The following is a 17500-nucleotide window of genomic DNA, read 5'->3' as shown; positions in this document are numbered from 1 at the left end:
TTCCTTTCCTGCATCTGATCCAGTCTGCTTATCAAACAAGATGCAAGAGAGCTTCCTATAGAAGCCCTCAAGGTTGCATCACATTTATGCATGTATCAGATAGGAACCAAACTGATCATACTTGTAAGAGTATATCTGTTTATCTATCCATACAGGTTGGCCCAGACAAAGCACCACACACTCATACACACATCATTCACACTCTTAGCCTTACTTGCCCTTGATAGAATGGGATAGTCTCATGGACCACCCTACTGCACCCCAGGAACTTGTGGCCACATACTTCCACATAAAGACCCAACAGTATACACTGGTTTATCCATGCCCTTTCGTAATGAGGCCATTCTCTATATTTACTTATTTTACAATAAATTAAGTGTGTGCTGTATTTTTGTTGCAGGTATTTGGCATGGGGGATTGGCAACAAGTGCCTTACACTCAACCAGATCATTAATATCATGTTGGACTTTAAGATGACAGGTGAGTGTGCATGATTTGAGATTAAGCTCATACACTCTTGTTTTCATATCCTCTGTGGAAATTAAATGATAATAGGATAGTGATCTTAAATTCTGAGACTTAACCATCTCTCTAGAGCTTATAATACCTAGCTGCAAAACTATTATGGATTCAAGGAGAAAATAATAAATAATAATAAACCTAAAAAAAAAAGATAGGAAATGTTGACAGCCAGCTAGTGTCCATTGTTCTGCTTGGGTTGCATAAGAGGATTTTTTTCCACTGTCCTGTTCTATGTATTAACTTAATAATGTTCAGTTCTATGTATGAAACAATTACTGGAGCACAGTCTTTAAGTTGGATGATAAGGAGGCTCACTGGTGGACTGACTCAACTCAAAATATTATTATATACATCATGTATCATTTTTTGCTCTTGGTCTAACTTCATAGTTTTCATGTGATATAATGCATATCACTCCATTAGATTTACCCCAGCTATTATTGATCCTTCAACCTTAAGATCAAAGAGTTAAGAGGATAATTTACACACTGGGGCCTAGCAAATGAACTTCAGTCTTCAAGCAGCCTTCTGCTGAGTTCAAGATGGTCTTGTACTGGTATGACAAGATGCATCCACAAGATTACCTGTCAACTAAAATTAGATAACCTCCCTATATTTGGGAACAGTATTCCATATTTGGACATATAAAACTCATGTTTAGAGTAATCAACTGGGAGGAGGAAGAATATTGGCAGAAGTGACACAAGAACACTTAGTTCTTCTCCTTACCATTCTCATTCAGTGCCAGTCATAATATATCCCTTTCTTACCATTCTCAACCAATGCTGGTCATAGTATATCACTTCCTTATTGTTCTCATCCAGTGCCAGTCATATCATATCCCTTTCTTGTCTTTCTCATCCATTGCTAGTCAGAATACAGTCTGTGCCAGAAAAGGGTATAAAAATCTCAATCAGCATGCCATCCAACTAGTTTGATCAAGTTGCATGGGAGAGCAAGGCTCTGATATTATCTGACATGACAACTCAAGACAGACAGTGGCCTTGGGTACATTGACACATTAATGGTTTTAGTATAGATCTGACAGATGAGTGATGAGAAGTCTTTTATGTGTGCACACCTGTGTTGACTTTCGTAAGTTAATGTTATACAGTGGAACCTTGGTTCTTGAACTGTTCAAAATAAAAAATGTTAAAAACCCAAACTATTTTTCCCATAGGAATCAATATAAAACAGGTTAATCTGTTCTGATGCACCTACCCACCATGTCTTAGTGGCCAGTGATCTCATTGCTAAGATGGACACTCCATAACATCTCCAGCTTAGAAATTTTCATCCATAAAGGATGTACTGAATGAACTTGATGACACAGAACTCATTAAAAGATATTGTTTAGACCATGCAGGCATTCTCTTTGTCACTGATCAAATGAGGGAATCCTTACAGAGTGACACAGAGAGAAGCAACCCACTCACCGCCAAACTGAAGGTGATCGTAACACTTAGGCACCTTGCTGCTGGGAAAAGCTACTGAGAAAATGTAGTTGTGCATTAGTGATGGTATTGTGGGTCATAGAGAGAGCCACAGGAGACTCAGGATTACTCATGAGTGGCAAACCTTGTTTGCTTACATTGAGGTTCTTCAACTTCTTCCATGGGATGATATTTAACTTATTTTGAAGATTGAATTACTGTCTTACCCTCTGTGTTGCTCCTCCAAACATACAAAAATGAAGGAAATATTTATAGAAACTATAAATTAGTAATAAATGGCAAGTTTTGCTATGTCTTGTAGTATTTGAAATCAAGTAACTTTGTTTGAAAACCAAATTATGATACAGTATTCGAACCAATTAAGAGTTACAATTTTTGCTCAAAAACCAAATTGTTTGGAAAGGGAGACATTCAGTGACTGAGGTTCTACTGTATATGTATTTAGAAATTTTCTTCTTATATGTTTGTTTAATTTTACACAACATTAAGCAAGAAAAACTTTTGTTCAGGATTTTATCAAATTTCTGTATAAATATTCTTTTTCATATTAAAACAATGGCTAAAAATTTTCTGAAGCAGTATCCCCACTAATTTTAGCCATGAGCTGGCACTGGTTGGCACATCTGCAAGATAGTAAAAAATGTGAGTAGGTTCTGCACTAATTGCTTTAGGTTGTATAGAATAGCAAAACTAAAGCCATGTTTACCAGATTAGTTAGTGAAAGGCAATGGCAAAGCTGGCGGTGAATATTGAAATCTCTAGTCATTGGAAATTTCAGTAAGGGAGAAGTGGTAAGTGGTTGAATATGTGTTCCACTTTACAAATTGAATGGTCAAAACATTCTACATAGTGTTGTTGAGAGATATACAACATAGATGAATTTAGTGACTGGCAATGAAGTCTTTGCCAGATGGAAAGTTCTGAAAACAAGAGTGTGGGTACAATTACACTGTATTGTTGCATACATAGAAACAACAGCTAGCTCTGTATTGTATTGTTGCATACATAGAAACAACAGTCAGCTCTGTAATGATATTGAAAGAGAGTAAGAGAAACAGAAAAGGGTTTGCTGCCAGTGGCCTCAAGCCTCTGAGTTTTAGATAGTGGTATTGTCAGTAATTGGTCATTTTAAATCACTGGAATGCTTGTATAAAGGTTTCACTGTTCAAATCTTCCACAGTCTTCTAAACGTATGACCACTGTTGAAGCACAAGTAAAATAAGAACATGCATTTTCTTTAGGAGAATAGATTCTCCTATGATCACTGTGGTCCCTGAATAGTAATCTTGAATGGCCTTAGTAATGTGACCCTATATGATGGAAGTTCTGAGGACCATGGACCTGTGTCAAGACTGACTTGATGTCTCCTCATATCAATTCCTTACAGCCTGCCTCCCTTTAGGTAGCCAGAATTGCTTTCTATTAGAATAAAACATCTAAGATGGAATAATGAGCCCTCACAAATAGTGGAATTGTGACCTATCCATCCCCTCTCCCCAGTACAATACTGTATGCAATATCATTGTGTCAGTATGCAATATCAGTTTGTAGTATGTAAATTTTGCCAGTAGATGGAGGGCTGATGTAAAGGAGATGGAAGGAGGGATCATAATCACACATGATTTATGCACTTAGAGTATAACACAACACTCAAAACTTGAAGATCTAAACACAAGCATTGTACAAGACTTGTACAGTAAGGTACATGACAATACACGGTCATTATAACGTACAACTGCTATAATGCACTGAAATTTTTAATAAGTATTTAATCAGAATAATGAACCAAAACTGGCATAACAAACTCACCACTCATGCGAGCACTGGTATTTTGATAAATATATAATCGGAATAACAAATCAAAAGTAGCAAGATGAACTTGCCATTCGTGCAAGCACTGAAATTTTAATAAAAATTTAATCAGAATAACAAACTAAAACTCGCAAGACATACCTGTGTGAGCTGCTGCTCACCTATCAGGTACTTGTACCTTCCTCCCTTTTTTCCTTTCCTCTTCTTTCTTTCATCTTTTCTCAGACCTCTTTCCCTGTCACTTCCCCTCCCCATTATCTGTCAGAGATAAGGGATTAGGGAGTTATACCTTGCTGTCTCTCTCCAACTCATTCATTTTATGTCATCTTTGCTTCATCATTTCTCACTCATTCTCAGTCATTTATGTAATTTCATTTTCATTCTCAGTCAGTCTCATTCTATTTTAGCAATCCTTAGGATTGTTCTAACATTCAGAGAGAGAGAGAGAGAGAGAGAGAGAGAGAGAGAGAGAGAGAGAGAGAGAGAGAGAGAGAGAGAGAGAGAGAGAGAGAGAGAGAGAGAGAGAGAGAGAGAGAGAGAGAGAGAGAGCTCCAACTTATGGGGTGTTTACTGTATGTAAACATGTGATGCCAACATGTGACCTATACTTGTCAAAGCAGTGCAAAACTTGGGATGGTAATGCGCAAAACTCAGCATAGTTAGAAGTTAGGACTAGGTGTGAAACTCGGGAGGGTACTGTATAAATTTGTTGTCATCTCAAATGCAGTAGTGCCTATCGTACTACATACACTATATTTTCCACCACTGCTAATATGGATCAATTTGGTGAGCATAAAGACCCCTGCATCCATCATGGGAAGGAATTATAATTTAACATGTGGATTCTGAATCTAAAGCTTTATCCCCTTCCTGCTTCTGGAAGCCTAGGGTACAATAGTTGACACATTGCACAGTAGTAAAGCTGGATAATCACTTCAACATTGAGAAGGAGATACACTGAATTCAGAAGAGCAGGAGTGATTGTGATGGTGGTGGTGTAAACAAGATGCCAGCAAGTGCAGTACTAGTGATGTGTTACTTATAGGAGTGTGTTGGCATGTTGAGTGGTGTTTATTCCATGCAATTCTACTCATTTGTGACATCCAAGATTTTATTAATCCCTTTTTTAGATTTGTGTATGAATATTATCTAGCAACTACAATATATCAGTAATTCCTATCAAACAAATTCCAACTTAAAGATGCTGTAAACTAATGAGACAATTTTAGAATGAGTATAGAATGACAAGTATAATCAGGCATATACCCTTGACAGCTTATAATACCATCTTTGTGTAGGCAGTGTTACAACTCACCATGAATGAGAATGTTACGAGCGTAGGGACTATCAGATCGTAACAAAATCTCAAAGTAAATAAATTCCAGGATTGAGGAAATCACTGACAAATTCAAATACAACAAATACAGCAACATTCATTTATTATCTACACTGCATAACTCAGCATTAACAGTACTCTTACCCTAGATTACAGAGTTGAAAAGAAACTACTCTCAAAAATTACTTACAAACACATGATTATTTGATTAAGTTCACCACCTGTAGTCACCTAGCAAAATTCTTATTATTAACTATGATGAAAGTTCATACTTATCAAGGAGTCACAGCTGAGGGCATGGAAGACAGGAAAAGCTGCTGAAAAAACTTTTGTATGATTCAGTGCTTGTTCCATGAGAACAGGCCATGTTAAACCAAGGTTTGGAAGGTTTAGGTTGAGAGAGATAATGAGGAATGTAATGATGTGAGTAGTAAAACACATCTGACCAAATGATTGGCATTAATCAACACAAAATGTAACAGGAGTTTGTAAAGAGTACAACCCAAAATTGTAATACACAAGTATTATCCTTCCACTAGTAACTCTTAATACATGAAGAAAACCCACACTGTCAAGACATCTGCTAATACACACCTGGCAGTAATGAGGAGCTGTCAATGAGAGAAGCTGAGCCTCTCATTTCCCTCCCAGATCACTTAACGAATGTACACGCCCAAACCATATGATACCTTCTATTAAACCATCCAGTGCCTCAACAACCAACCACATTTAATCATAGTTGTCATGGTTTTATTGTTACAATTATCACCACTTTCTCCACCTTCTACAAAATTATATCCAAGATACCTTGAAGCAAGTAGGAGGATGTCTCATATTGCCTGAGTGCCTTAGTACTGAAGTATCCTCACTGCATTTGTGTTGATGAGGAGTAGTTGAAGTGTCCTCAGGAACAGAACTATACTGAAGAGTCATATTTGTAGAATCAACAGAATGAGTAGGCCAGTTGCTCATTTCAGGATTTGGCTGTACATGAGGTTCACTACTGGCAGGAACTAAGTGTTTGGTAGCTACCATGTCTTCCTTGTCATCAGAGTACCTTATGGGAGCATAATGGGGATTTGCCTGTAGGAGCTTAACCTCATCTACCAGCAGATCAGTCTTACTGGGCCATACGTGATGCCTAAGTAAGACAATGCCAGGACTGGACAGCCAAGATGGAATAGAGGTCCCAGTGGAAGACCGACGAGTGTACCCGAAGAGCCATTCATGTGGGGTCTCATTGGTTGCCATGCAGAGCAAAGAATTAATTAAATGAAGGGCGTCAGGAAGGACAACTTGCCACCACTAGATCAGCAGGCCACAGGATACCAAAGCAGTTGTAATGGTCTTCCAAATGCTCCTGTTAAACCTCACTGCTTGCCTGTTGCCTTGAGGATTATAGCTCATAGTTCTGCTGCAAGCGACACCTTTACTTGAGAAAATCTTTTAGTTCTCTGCTCATGAATGATGCTCCCCTATCTGAATGAATATAAGATGGCATGCTAAAAATGGAGAAGACTTGAGAAAGGCAATTGATAACTGTTAATGTAAACATATTAGAACATGGGAATACAAATGGGAACCTAGAGTATTCATCTATAATAATTAGGAAATACTGATTCTTGTCTGTACTTGGAAGGGGTCCTTTAAAATCTATGTAATGCTGTTTGAATAGATGGGTAGCTTTTTTATAAGAGGAATTCTTGTAGGTTGATAGAAGTTAGGTTTGCACTCTGCACATGTCCTGCATGAGGTAACAACTCTACAGATATCTTCCACAGAATAAGGTAGATTCTTTGACCTGACAAAGTGAAGCAAATGAGTAACATCAAGGTGGCACAAGTCATCATGAATGGCAGACAGTGGCTGCTGATCAGGGCATGCCATGGCACAGTAACTCCTGGAGAGTATATCTGGAGCAATGTTATCTCGGCCTGGTCTGTACAATATATCAAAATCATAGCAAGAGATTTCCATCCTCCACTTTAAAATTTTATCATTTTTTTATTTTGTTCTTATACCGTTTATCAAACATTGGTCAGTTTTAGTAGAGAAGTGCTTACTGATCAAGTAATGCCCCCAGTGGCACTTTCAATAATAGCCAAGGCCTCCTTCTCTACAGCAGCATGGTGTCCCTCAGGTCGTTGCAGAGTTCAAGAATAGAAGGCAATGGGATAACCAGCTTGGGTGAGAACAGCTGCAATAGCGGTGTCTGAAGCATACATCTCCATCTGAAATGGCTCAGATTTTTTGATTGCCTAAACTATTGATGATTCTATATCACTCTTTAGTTGCTGAATCTCTGCTTCTGCCTCCTCCATCACAGGGAAGGTATTAGTGGCAATAAGTGGACAAATCTTGTGTGAATAATCATATATTCACTATGAATAATATGCAAATGGGTCAAGAGCACAGTGTAGTGACTTTCTATCACACAGCACTGTTAAGTCATGAAGAGGCTTGAGGCATTTGGGATCAGGACAAATCACTCCCTTCTCCACCATTTAGCCCAGAATGTGGAACTTACGAGTTGAAAAAATGGCACTTTTCTTCATTGTAGATCATATTCTTTCTTTTGACAGCCTTGAGGAATTTCCCAAGGTTAGCATCATGTTCCTCTTGCATCATTTCACATATGGTGATGTTGTCCAAGTAGGCATAGGTACCAACAAGTCCTTCTTCTTTAATTAGTGAATTCATAATTCTCTGGAAACAAGTCACTCCATTTGTAACTCCAAACAAAACTCTAGTAAACTGATACAGTTTACCACATGCCTCAAAGGCAGTGCATGGCATGTCCTGTTCTCTGATGGCAACCTGATGATAAGCACTGCATAGGTCAGTCGTACTGAAGACATGATCCTGTGCAATCTTGTTCACAGTTTCATCTATCCAAGGCAGTGGGTAGCCATCAAGGAGTGTGAACTTACTGATTGTTTCACTGTAATCTATGGCCAAGTATCTCTTATGGGACTCATTTTTGACCACAATCACTTGTGCATGCTATGGAGAGTTGCTGTGCTCAATAATTCTTTCCTTTAACAGGCTTTCCACTTCCTTTTCTGTGAAGATACAGTGCAGTAGTGTTGTGATTTAGAGACAATAAGATGACAGCCTTTAGGTTAGTAAATAGTTCTGGAGGATCTACATTCAGCTCTCTAAGTCCACAGATTATGAGTATGGGCAAGTTTCCACTGTAAGTCAAAGTAACACTATTGTGCAGCTTCTGAAAGTCTTGGCCTAGAATTACATCAGAACAGAGTTGTGGAAGAACAGCCAGACACACATTTTCATAGGTCTGGCCATTCACTTTTGTGTCCACACTGCAAAAACCAGATGTTTCAGTAAAAAATGAAGTAGAAGCCATGGTTACATCATGCTTAGACTGTTGCACTTTTAATGAGTGGAGTTTAACTATGTTGATATACAAAACTCTCTGAGCTTCCACTGTCAATAAGTCCATCTGTTTCAGTCAAAATTTTAGCCACCGCTTTTGACAATATATTAGGAGTAGCAGCAGCTGATGTTACAGTCACCAATGTCATACAATCAATAGAAGCTAAAGCCCCAGTAGCATGAGTGCTCCAATACACTTTAGCTACGCGACCCTTTTTCTGGCACTTATGGCACAACAATTCACAAACAGGACACTTCAAACATGGGTGGCGTCAAAGACCACAAAAGAAATACTTTGAATTTATAGCAGCCATTACTGTAATAGATTGTGGCTCTCCATTAGTGTTATTACACTATGTAACAAAATTTCACATTTATTTTGTCCTTGGCTCCAAACCATAATTTTCCAGTTATTTCCATCTAAACAAAATATAAAAAATTTATTTTGATCCTAAAACTTTGCTTTTGTGGTTAGAACAATTAATTTACATTTTTTGCTTATTTTATTATAGTATGGGTTACTATTGGTTTTCACGTCAGGTAAAGATCTTTGCAAAATCTCAGTTGCTTATCTGATTGCTTTTGAAATGTAGTAAATAAGTTAAAACAGTGAAAGAAAGAATATAAAGTGTTCCAAAGATTTTTAATTTTAATAAGATCATTCTTGAATTGACCAGCTCTAGCAAAAGATTCCTCATATTAAGAAGAATTTGCATACATTTCAGAAATTTTCTCAAATCTTCCAGAATGTTCTGCTAGACACTTTTAGAAGTTTCTAGAACATTTTAGAACATTCTATTCAATGTAAACATTTCCAGAATATTCTAAAACTTTCTAGAATATAGTAGAAATATGTAGAAGTATCAAGAATTTTCTAGAATCTACAAGAATTTTCTAGAATGATTCAGAATATTCTAAAGTAGGTTCAAGAATATTCTAGAAAGATTGAGAACATTCTGGAACACATTTTAGAAAGACTAAGGATATTCTAGAGTACTGCTTGACAATATAGAAGTAGGGGTTTGCAGACCACCAATCAGTTCTGCTTTGGCTGCCTGAGAACACATCACAAGAGATGAAATGGCATTAAGAGGCGGCAATCATCCTCCAAATGCATTTTGCTACATATGTGGTCAATTCAAGACAAGAGCAAAGAAGTCCTCTGTGACAGCATGTGGAAAAATGGTAAAATTTAGATATTTGGGGCAAAAAATAATTCTAAAAAGCAAAGTTTGACAGGAATAATGAACATTTTCTATTGTTTTGCAATGAAAAGAGTTGGAAAATAACACCTGCTTGTCAAAGACAAAAATGGTGTTACATAGTATTATCCACAGCAGCACTGATCACACAAAACAAAGGAACATCACCGTAAAACTCTAAGTTCCTCTATACAGAGTCGAGAGCTCGTGCTTGGTTAGACAAAGTAGTCAGATCAAGAGTACTTGGTGGAGAGCTGGAGAGTGCCGCAGGGGGGGGCGCCGTGAGGGCAGCCGGGCGGCGGGGGGGCGGTGTACGGGCGGCTGGGGGCGGCATATGGGCGGCTGGGGGCGGCGTACGGGCAGCTGGGGGCGGCGGCCGGCGGGGTGGCGGCCAGGCAGCGTTGAGGCGGCGGGGGCCGGGGTCTGCTGCTGGAGGCGGCGACACCGGCGAAGGGGCAGCTGCCGGAAGATTTGCCCGACCGCGTCGCCTTGGCCAGGTGGTTGGAGGATAGCAGCAGGGTGGACTTGGCTGCTCACTCCGGAACAACGGGGTCACCAATTGTAGCGTAATTAATGGCTTAGGAAATAAGAAGGGCAGAAGATATGGGGGACAAGGGAGGAGGTTTGCTCTGGCCTTGCGTTACCATAGTCCTAAGGCGTGTAGGTTTTAAAGCTCTACTTTTTCACTCCCCAGCAGTTCCAATCTTCACCTTTGGCTAAGGCAAACTTCCATCCAAGCAGGCTGGAGCAAACAAACTCACAGTCCTGAGGAAGAGCAGACACCACGTCGAAGGAAGAGACTCTGTGGCATGCATTTGATGCAGTGACCGTCAGAGAATCTCTCCATTTCGACCCGGCCTCCGATTCCATCATTGGTACGAAGGATTTTGGAGACTGTGGCAAGAGTCTGAAGCAGGCAAACCATGCACTTGTGTTCATGGCTAAAGGGTTGGCCAGGAAGTGGAAAGTGGTTAGGTTAGGTTAGATCAGGTTATGTTAGGATAGGTCAGGTCAGGTCAGGTCAGATCAGGTCAGGTTAGGATTGCCTTATTTTAAGCTCTCGTCTCCATTCAAGTACAAAAAACGAGCACTTTCGCGTTCCCTGCCCACAAACCCTTCTTCCCAACGAGTCCCCAAGGTCACCGGGGGACGAGAGAAGAAGAGGCTGCAGAGTGAAGTGATTCCACTGTGTTTTGTGCTCAAAATCATCCATAACATAAACAATCAATAACGGACATCACAGTTTTGTAGTTTGCGGTTTGGTTGTACTGTAGCAATTTATCCTCCTCAGGCACGGGTTGGTTAGGTTAGGTTATGCCTGCTTAGGATAGGCTAGGTTAGCTTAGGTTAGGCCTTTAGCAGAGCTCGGCTCGGGGAACACGTCGTGTTCACCTCCCAGCCCCTCCACTCTGCCACCAGTCAGCACGTGGCTCAAGACTTGTCGTCAAGAGCAGGACTAAACAGCCGATCGTTTAAAGAATCACATCGTGCTCATTTTTTCAAGTGTTGGGATGATGTGAGTTGTGCACTTTTGTTTGCTGGTCTCCCTGTGAATTGCATGTTTACATTTTTGATGAGTGCTTGCCTTCAAGTAGGATCTGATGCACTCAGTGTAAATACAAGACTGATTTTGTGACACCTGTGAGTGCTTTCAAGAACACTTATCAGTCTACCACCAGACTGCAACACTGCCCGTGCTAGCGAGGTGCTGCTTAAACTGAGCGGCTGGGCAGTCAGGCGTGCATTTTGCACTGGCTACACTGACACAAAGCATTACCGGTGTTCACCTGACAGCCGCAGGGTGTCCATGGATGTGACCATGAGGACTGTCCACAGTAGGCCCAATGACAAGCTGAGGAGTGAATTTGCTTGCTCTGTGGAGATTCAGGGGAACCACAATCGTCCCCTTGGCCCTGCTGATGCCCTCGGTGAACCAAGGGTGCCCTCAGCTACACGAGAGCTATTTGAGAGCCATTTGAACCAAAACCCTTAAGTTATCATTATTATTATTATTATTATTATTATTATTATTATTATTATTATTATTATTATTATCATTATTATTATTATTAATTCTTTTTATTTATCTGTTTGTTATTTTCCTGTGAAAAGCAGCACTGGATAGAGATTGTGGGGGAGAGAAAGAGCAGGGTGAAGATAGAGGTGTTTCATTCCCCGAATGTTTCAACAAGCTGCCTTCATGGGGAACAAATTGTCGCCGAAGGAGACAGCTTGAAAAAATACCGAGGAATGAGAGGTCTGGTGCTTCACCTTGCTTCCTTGCAACCAGCACGGTCCCCGTGCACTCGTGCAGCCTAGAGATGCTGTCTGATGCTTTCCTGTTGGCTTGCAGCTAGTACAGGATGAAATACAGTTTGTCTTCTGAATTAGTGAGTTAGTGTTCAGCTAGCCACCTGTGTTGTTTCCTTGGTGACGGTCACGTGTCCGCCACATTCAATGTTTTTGCCCTCTCTTTGAGAAGTGTGCACACCAACTGCTGAAATATTTGCACTGCATCACAGCTCGCTCAACAAAACGGGTTACCAAGCTTATAGCATAACCATTACCTGCAGGCTTACCACCTCATTAATATCTATAAGCACCTCTTGAAATTAAGCAATACTTCATTTGTTTAACATGAATTTACTAACACAAATGTGTAGAAAGAAATACATCTTGGTAAAGGATGCAAAATGTTGTAAACAAAAACATTTTGCATCACATTCATATTGGTTAATGTTAGAAAAATGATAAATGTAATAAGCTCACACACACACACACACACACACACAGCTCTATATTTTGAGGGAGTTTCTCCGATACGACCCTAACCTGGGAGCTACTACTGCTTTCAAATGAACTTCTGAGTACCTGACTACTGATGTGACGTGCCACAGGGCCTGAGTAACATTTCTACTGCCAGTACTGAAGGTACTATCAAGTCTTCCCTGTACTGTTGTGTGAGCCACAGAAGGTAAACAAGGTGTTGCGGTGTTGCCACGTATATATTGTACCACCCTCACTGACCTATGCATGTAAAGAAATTCTATTGTTGAACTCCACACAAGAATGGCACACTTCATTGGGTCTGAACCTGAAGAATTAGTGAAGACAAAGGTAGAAAACGAGCTTGCTAATATAACTAGCAGCAATGATGGAAGGGAAAGCAGAAGTGTAAGTAAGACAATTAAGGATGCAGTTGTTATGCTGTCCAGCCTGGCAGCATAATTTCGGTCGCTGTGTCTACGGCTGTATCTACTGCTTTCAAGGAATTCAGTGATAAATTAGAAAACAAGATCGCAGTAATGCTGAGGAATTGCCTCCTGCTCAAGTATGAACACGACAAGATGGAGCAGTACTCCCGAAGGGAGAACTTGCGTATTTCTGGATGAGAGGAAGAGGACGAAAGTGAGGAGGTGCTGGAAGCTAAAGTTATAGAACTTGCTGATACTATTGGAGTGAAAATTGAGCAGGATGACATTTCTGTTGTTCACCATTTGGGGAGGCCCAGGGAAGGAGGTAGGCCAGTGATTGTGAGGTTTTGCCACCGAAAGAAAAGAAATGAAATTATGCAAAATAAGAAAAAAAAAAAAGAAAAACTGAAAGGTAGGCAAAGAAAAGTGAATATAAATGATGACATGACCTCCTTAAGGGTTAAAATGTTGAATATGGTTAAAGGGCAAGAAACAGTGAAAAATGTGTCCACAAGGGAGGGGAGCATTCTTGTATAGTTGCACAGTGGGGGTAGATCTATAGTTATAAACTGTCCTGATGACTTAGAAAAGGTTGTTATATCTGCTCCTGATTGGAAAAGGTTAAATCTAGATCATTTAACAAGGGCCTAGGATGGCCCTGCTGGGGCACAGCACATACTTGGGCATGATAATAGTGTTAGTGTAAGTAATATTAACTCTGTTAAGTTTGTTCCTCCCCTGGATTATATTAATGTGTCGTCTCTTAATGTCTGCGGTATCAAGTCAAAGTTTTTATCTATGGGTTTTGTCAACTTTATTAAAGATTATGATGTGATTTGTTGATATGAAACTAAGTGTGATGATACTGATGTAATTAATGTAAAAAAACAATAAGGAAAATATTGGCTTTGACATTGTCTTTAAGGAGAGAAGCAAATTAAGCAGGTTTTAATCTGGGGGTTTACTCATGGCCATCAAGAAAAATGCTAGTTTTAAGTGGAGGCATATTAGTAACACTTATGATTCTTTACTTTCAGTTAAAGTTGATAGAAGTAGTGTAAATTTTGGTAGGGAACTGGTAATAAGCTGTGTTTACATTCCCCCCTCACACTCTAGATGTGGTAATGAAGAGCACTATGACGAGCTGGATGATTTTTTGCTTACTTACTCATGTGATGATTATGTGCATTGCATGTGCTTTGTGGTGATTTTAATGCTCACACTCTCACTATGTCTGATGTTCCTTCTGAGGCTGCTGAGGACCCTGTGTCTGTAAGTTTAACTAATTTTGGAATAACTGAGACTAGAGCAAACCAGGACTTAACCCCAGATAGGAATTCATATGGGAAAAAGTTGTTGGATGTTTGTAAGAATGATCAAGTTTATATATTCAATGGAAGGTTAGGGGAGGACTGCAGCATTGGCAAACAATACAACTATTGACTACTTTTTAGGATCACCAGTGATTATGAAATATGTTCTAGTTCTTAAAGTATTAGATTATGAACCTTTGTGGTCTGATGTACACTGTGGACTACATGCAAGGATCAAATGTGAGATACAAAGTACGGTGCCTGTTGTAAACCGAGAGGCAAAGGAATCAAGACAATCAGGTGTAAGGCCAAGTAAATGGAATGTTGAAAAACAATTTTTATGTGTGAGTAATATTGATGAAACTAAGATAAATGAACTGATTGCAAAAGTGGATGAATTACCCATGGATGCTATTAATCTAGATTTAAAACAAATACTGATTGAGGCGGCACTTCCAACTTTCCCACCATATGAGAAAAGATCATTCATGAAAAAGTCCAATAATGCCACCTCAGTGGGATATGATAAAGAGTGCTGGCCATCTAGAAAGGAATACCACAAAGCTAGACAGAGGTATCATTTGCATAGAAGTGGTGTAAATTTTAACATGATTGAGAAAAGCAGGAAAAATAAAGCAAATCTAAAAAGAGTGAAGAATAAGGAGAGGGATAACTTAATAAAGAAACTTAGAAAATATAAGAGTGATGACCCTAAAGCATATTGGAAAATTTTAAATAGTTAGAAAAGAACTTATCAGATCCCAAGAACACTAAATGAATTATATGACCATTTTAAGCAGCTAGCGGGTGATGAAAATTCTGACAATAGTGATGTGAATATTACAAATGATGAAGACCGTGTGGATGCTGAAATTTTATCAGTACTTAATGATCCTATAAGTGAAGGAGAGGTAGTTAGAAATATTAAGAAGTAAAAAAAAACAATAAATCCCCAGCATCTGATATGATATTAAATGAATATATTAAAAGTACTTGATACTGGTGTCATGCCAGCTGAATGGTTGGTGGGTACAATAGTGCCACTCTATAAAAACAAGGGAGACATCCAGGATGTTAGTAATTACAGGGGCATCACCTTACTTAGCTGCATGGGGAAGCTGTTCACCTCCATACTTAATGAAAGACTTAATGATTATTCAAACACCTTATCTACCATTAATGAAACACAAACGGGCTTCAGACACAGATATTCCACTCTGGATCATATATTTTTTCTTCAAATGTGTCATTGATTTATTTAAGTGGAAGAAGAGAAAGCTATTTTGTTTAAACACTTAAACACTTAAACACTTTATTATAGCCTAGGTTTATACATTTCATTATTGGATAGGTATACATTATTGGCCAGCCTATATATAAGCTTGATGCTTTTCAGGCAAATGAAAAATTTAAAAGTACATTACTTAAAGTAAACACAATAGACAACTTAAAATCGAGAAATGTTTATTTGTTGATTACAAGAAAGCCTTTGATATGGTACAGCGTGAAGGTTTATGGTGTAAACTTGTGAAGGAAGAGATGCAAGGGAAAATTCTTAATGTAATCAGAAATATGTACAATAATATCAGATCATGTGTCATGCTTAACCAGGAGATTTCAGACACCTTTGTTTGCAATGTAGGGGTAAAACAGGGGGAAAATTTATCATCGGTGCTTTTTGCTTTTTATGTGAATGATATTGAAAGTAAATTAATTGAATATAATTGCAGTTATGTAAATTTTGGTGACGATTTCTTAAACATGTACCTTAAACTATTTGTTATTATGTATGCAGATGATACAGTTATTTTGTGTGACAGTGAGGATGGAATGAAGCAGGCACTGGTTGCTCTGAATTTATATTGTAATGAATGGAAATTGAAGCTAAATTGTAACAAAACAAAAGTAGTAGTGCTTAGCAGGGGAAGACAAAATTTAACTATGAACTTGAATTTGGTGGTGAAAACATTGAAGTAGTGACAGAGTATAAGTATCTTGGAGTATTATTAAATTATAATGGGAGGTTTTGCAAAGGTGAGCTGGAGCTAAAAGAGACACCTACAAGAGCAATGTACTCATTAATAAGTAAGTGTAGGAAGTTTGACTTGCCAGTGGATATACAACTTGAATTATTTACCACCACGGTGTTACCTATATTGACTTGTGCAGCTGAAATTTTGGGTTACCATATTGCTAGGGAGTTAGAGTATATGTACATGAAATTTTTAAAACAGGGTTTGGGTGTTCATGAGAATACTTGTAATGACATGGTGTATGGTGAACCGGGTGTATTTCCACTTGATATTTATATAAAGAAAAAAAAAACAATGATAGGTTATTGGTCTAGGCTAATTTCAGGTAAAAATACTAAACTGTGTTATGTAATGTACCAATGTCTATTGCAGCTGGATAGGTTAGGGCTTTATACTTCTCCATGGTTAGCTTGTATAAAGAATATTTGTAATGACTGTGGAATGTTTGGTATGTGGTTGTTGCAAGATGTTCCTAATTCAAGATGGGTGAAGAAAGCTGTGGAACAGAGATTGAAAGATCAGTGGCTTGTAACCTGGCATCATAATTTTGAAACAAAATCATTAAGTAGCAGTTATTGGGTGTTTAAGACAGATTTTGGCAGAGAACAGTATTTAAAACAGTTAACAAAGGGTGACAGATTATTAGTGGCTAAATTCAGAAGTTGTAATAATAGACTTCCTGTAAATGTTGGTAGGTATTAAGGTGTCAGTAGAGAAGATAGGGTATGTAACATGTGTAATGCTGAGGTAGAAGGAGAAGGATTTCATGTTCTTTTTGAATGTACTGATATGGAAATTGTTAGGTTAGGTAATATGTATATAGCAAATTACATAAATAGGCCAACACAATTCAAATATGTTTTGTTCATGCAAAGTATAAGTTCAAATGTGATAAAGAAATTATCTTTGTTTTTGAGGATGGTGCTACGCATGTTTAGATAAACAGTGTGCAAAACACCTCAATATTTTTTTTTTTTAATTTCTTAATTAGTGACAGTATGTATCATTATATATGCATACACATTTTTTATATTAATTTTTTGCCATTGCTTACAGCGTATTTCATTTGTATGTATTTGTCTTTTCTTATGTAATATTATGCACATTCTGTATATAATCTATAGTGTCTGTATTCTTTTGCTGGAGAGCTGTGCTCCATACTTTATAGAAAGTCTGACCTTACTCAATAAATTCAATTCAATTCAGTTATAAATCCAATTCACACACACACACACACA

The 17500-nt window shown here is 38.5% G+C and overlaps 1 protein-coding gene and 1 long non-coding RNA gene across 14 annotated transcripts in view; one reads left to right on the top strand and one right to left on the bottom strand.

Annotated features, from left to right (window-relative positions):
• LOC135098310 (uncharacterized) overlaps positions 1–1907 on the top strand; it is a 25068-nt gene extending 23161 nt beyond the window's left edge. The window contains exon 3 of the long non-coding RNA XR_010266810.1: positions 401–1907. This is a non-coding gene — a long non-coding RNA (uncharacterized LOC135098310). The remainder of the gene's footprint in view (positions 1–400) is intronic.
• LOC135098307 (prostaglandin G/H synthase 1-like) overlaps positions 1–17500 on the bottom strand; it is a 103519-nt gene that overhangs the window by 85477 nt on the left and 542 nt on the right. For 2 of the 13 annotated variants that reach the window (XM_064000581.1, XM_064000582.1), the window contains exon 2: positions 3930–4046. The exons of 9 other annotated variants lie outside the window; for them this stretch is intronic. In XM_064000581.1, coding sequence (XP_063856651.1) covers positions 3930–4046 — 117 coding nt within the window. Of the gene's footprint in view, positions 1–1292; positions 1406–3929; positions 4047–5210; positions 10259–17500 lie in introns of those variants that run through there. 2 more of the 13 variants (XM_064000594.1, XM_064000583.1) reach the window with 2 other exon arrangements.

This window comes from Scylla paramamosain, unplaced genomic scaffold (genome assembly GCF_035594125.1).
Source record: "Scylla paramamosain isolate STU-SP2022 unplaced genomic scaffold, ASM3559412v1 Contig54, whole genome shotgun sequence".
NCBI classification, from domain to species: Eukaryota; Metazoa; Arthropoda; class Malacostraca; order Decapoda; family Portunidae; genus Scylla; species Scylla paramamosain.
This window is presented reverse-complemented; position numbering and strand designations above follow the sequence as displayed.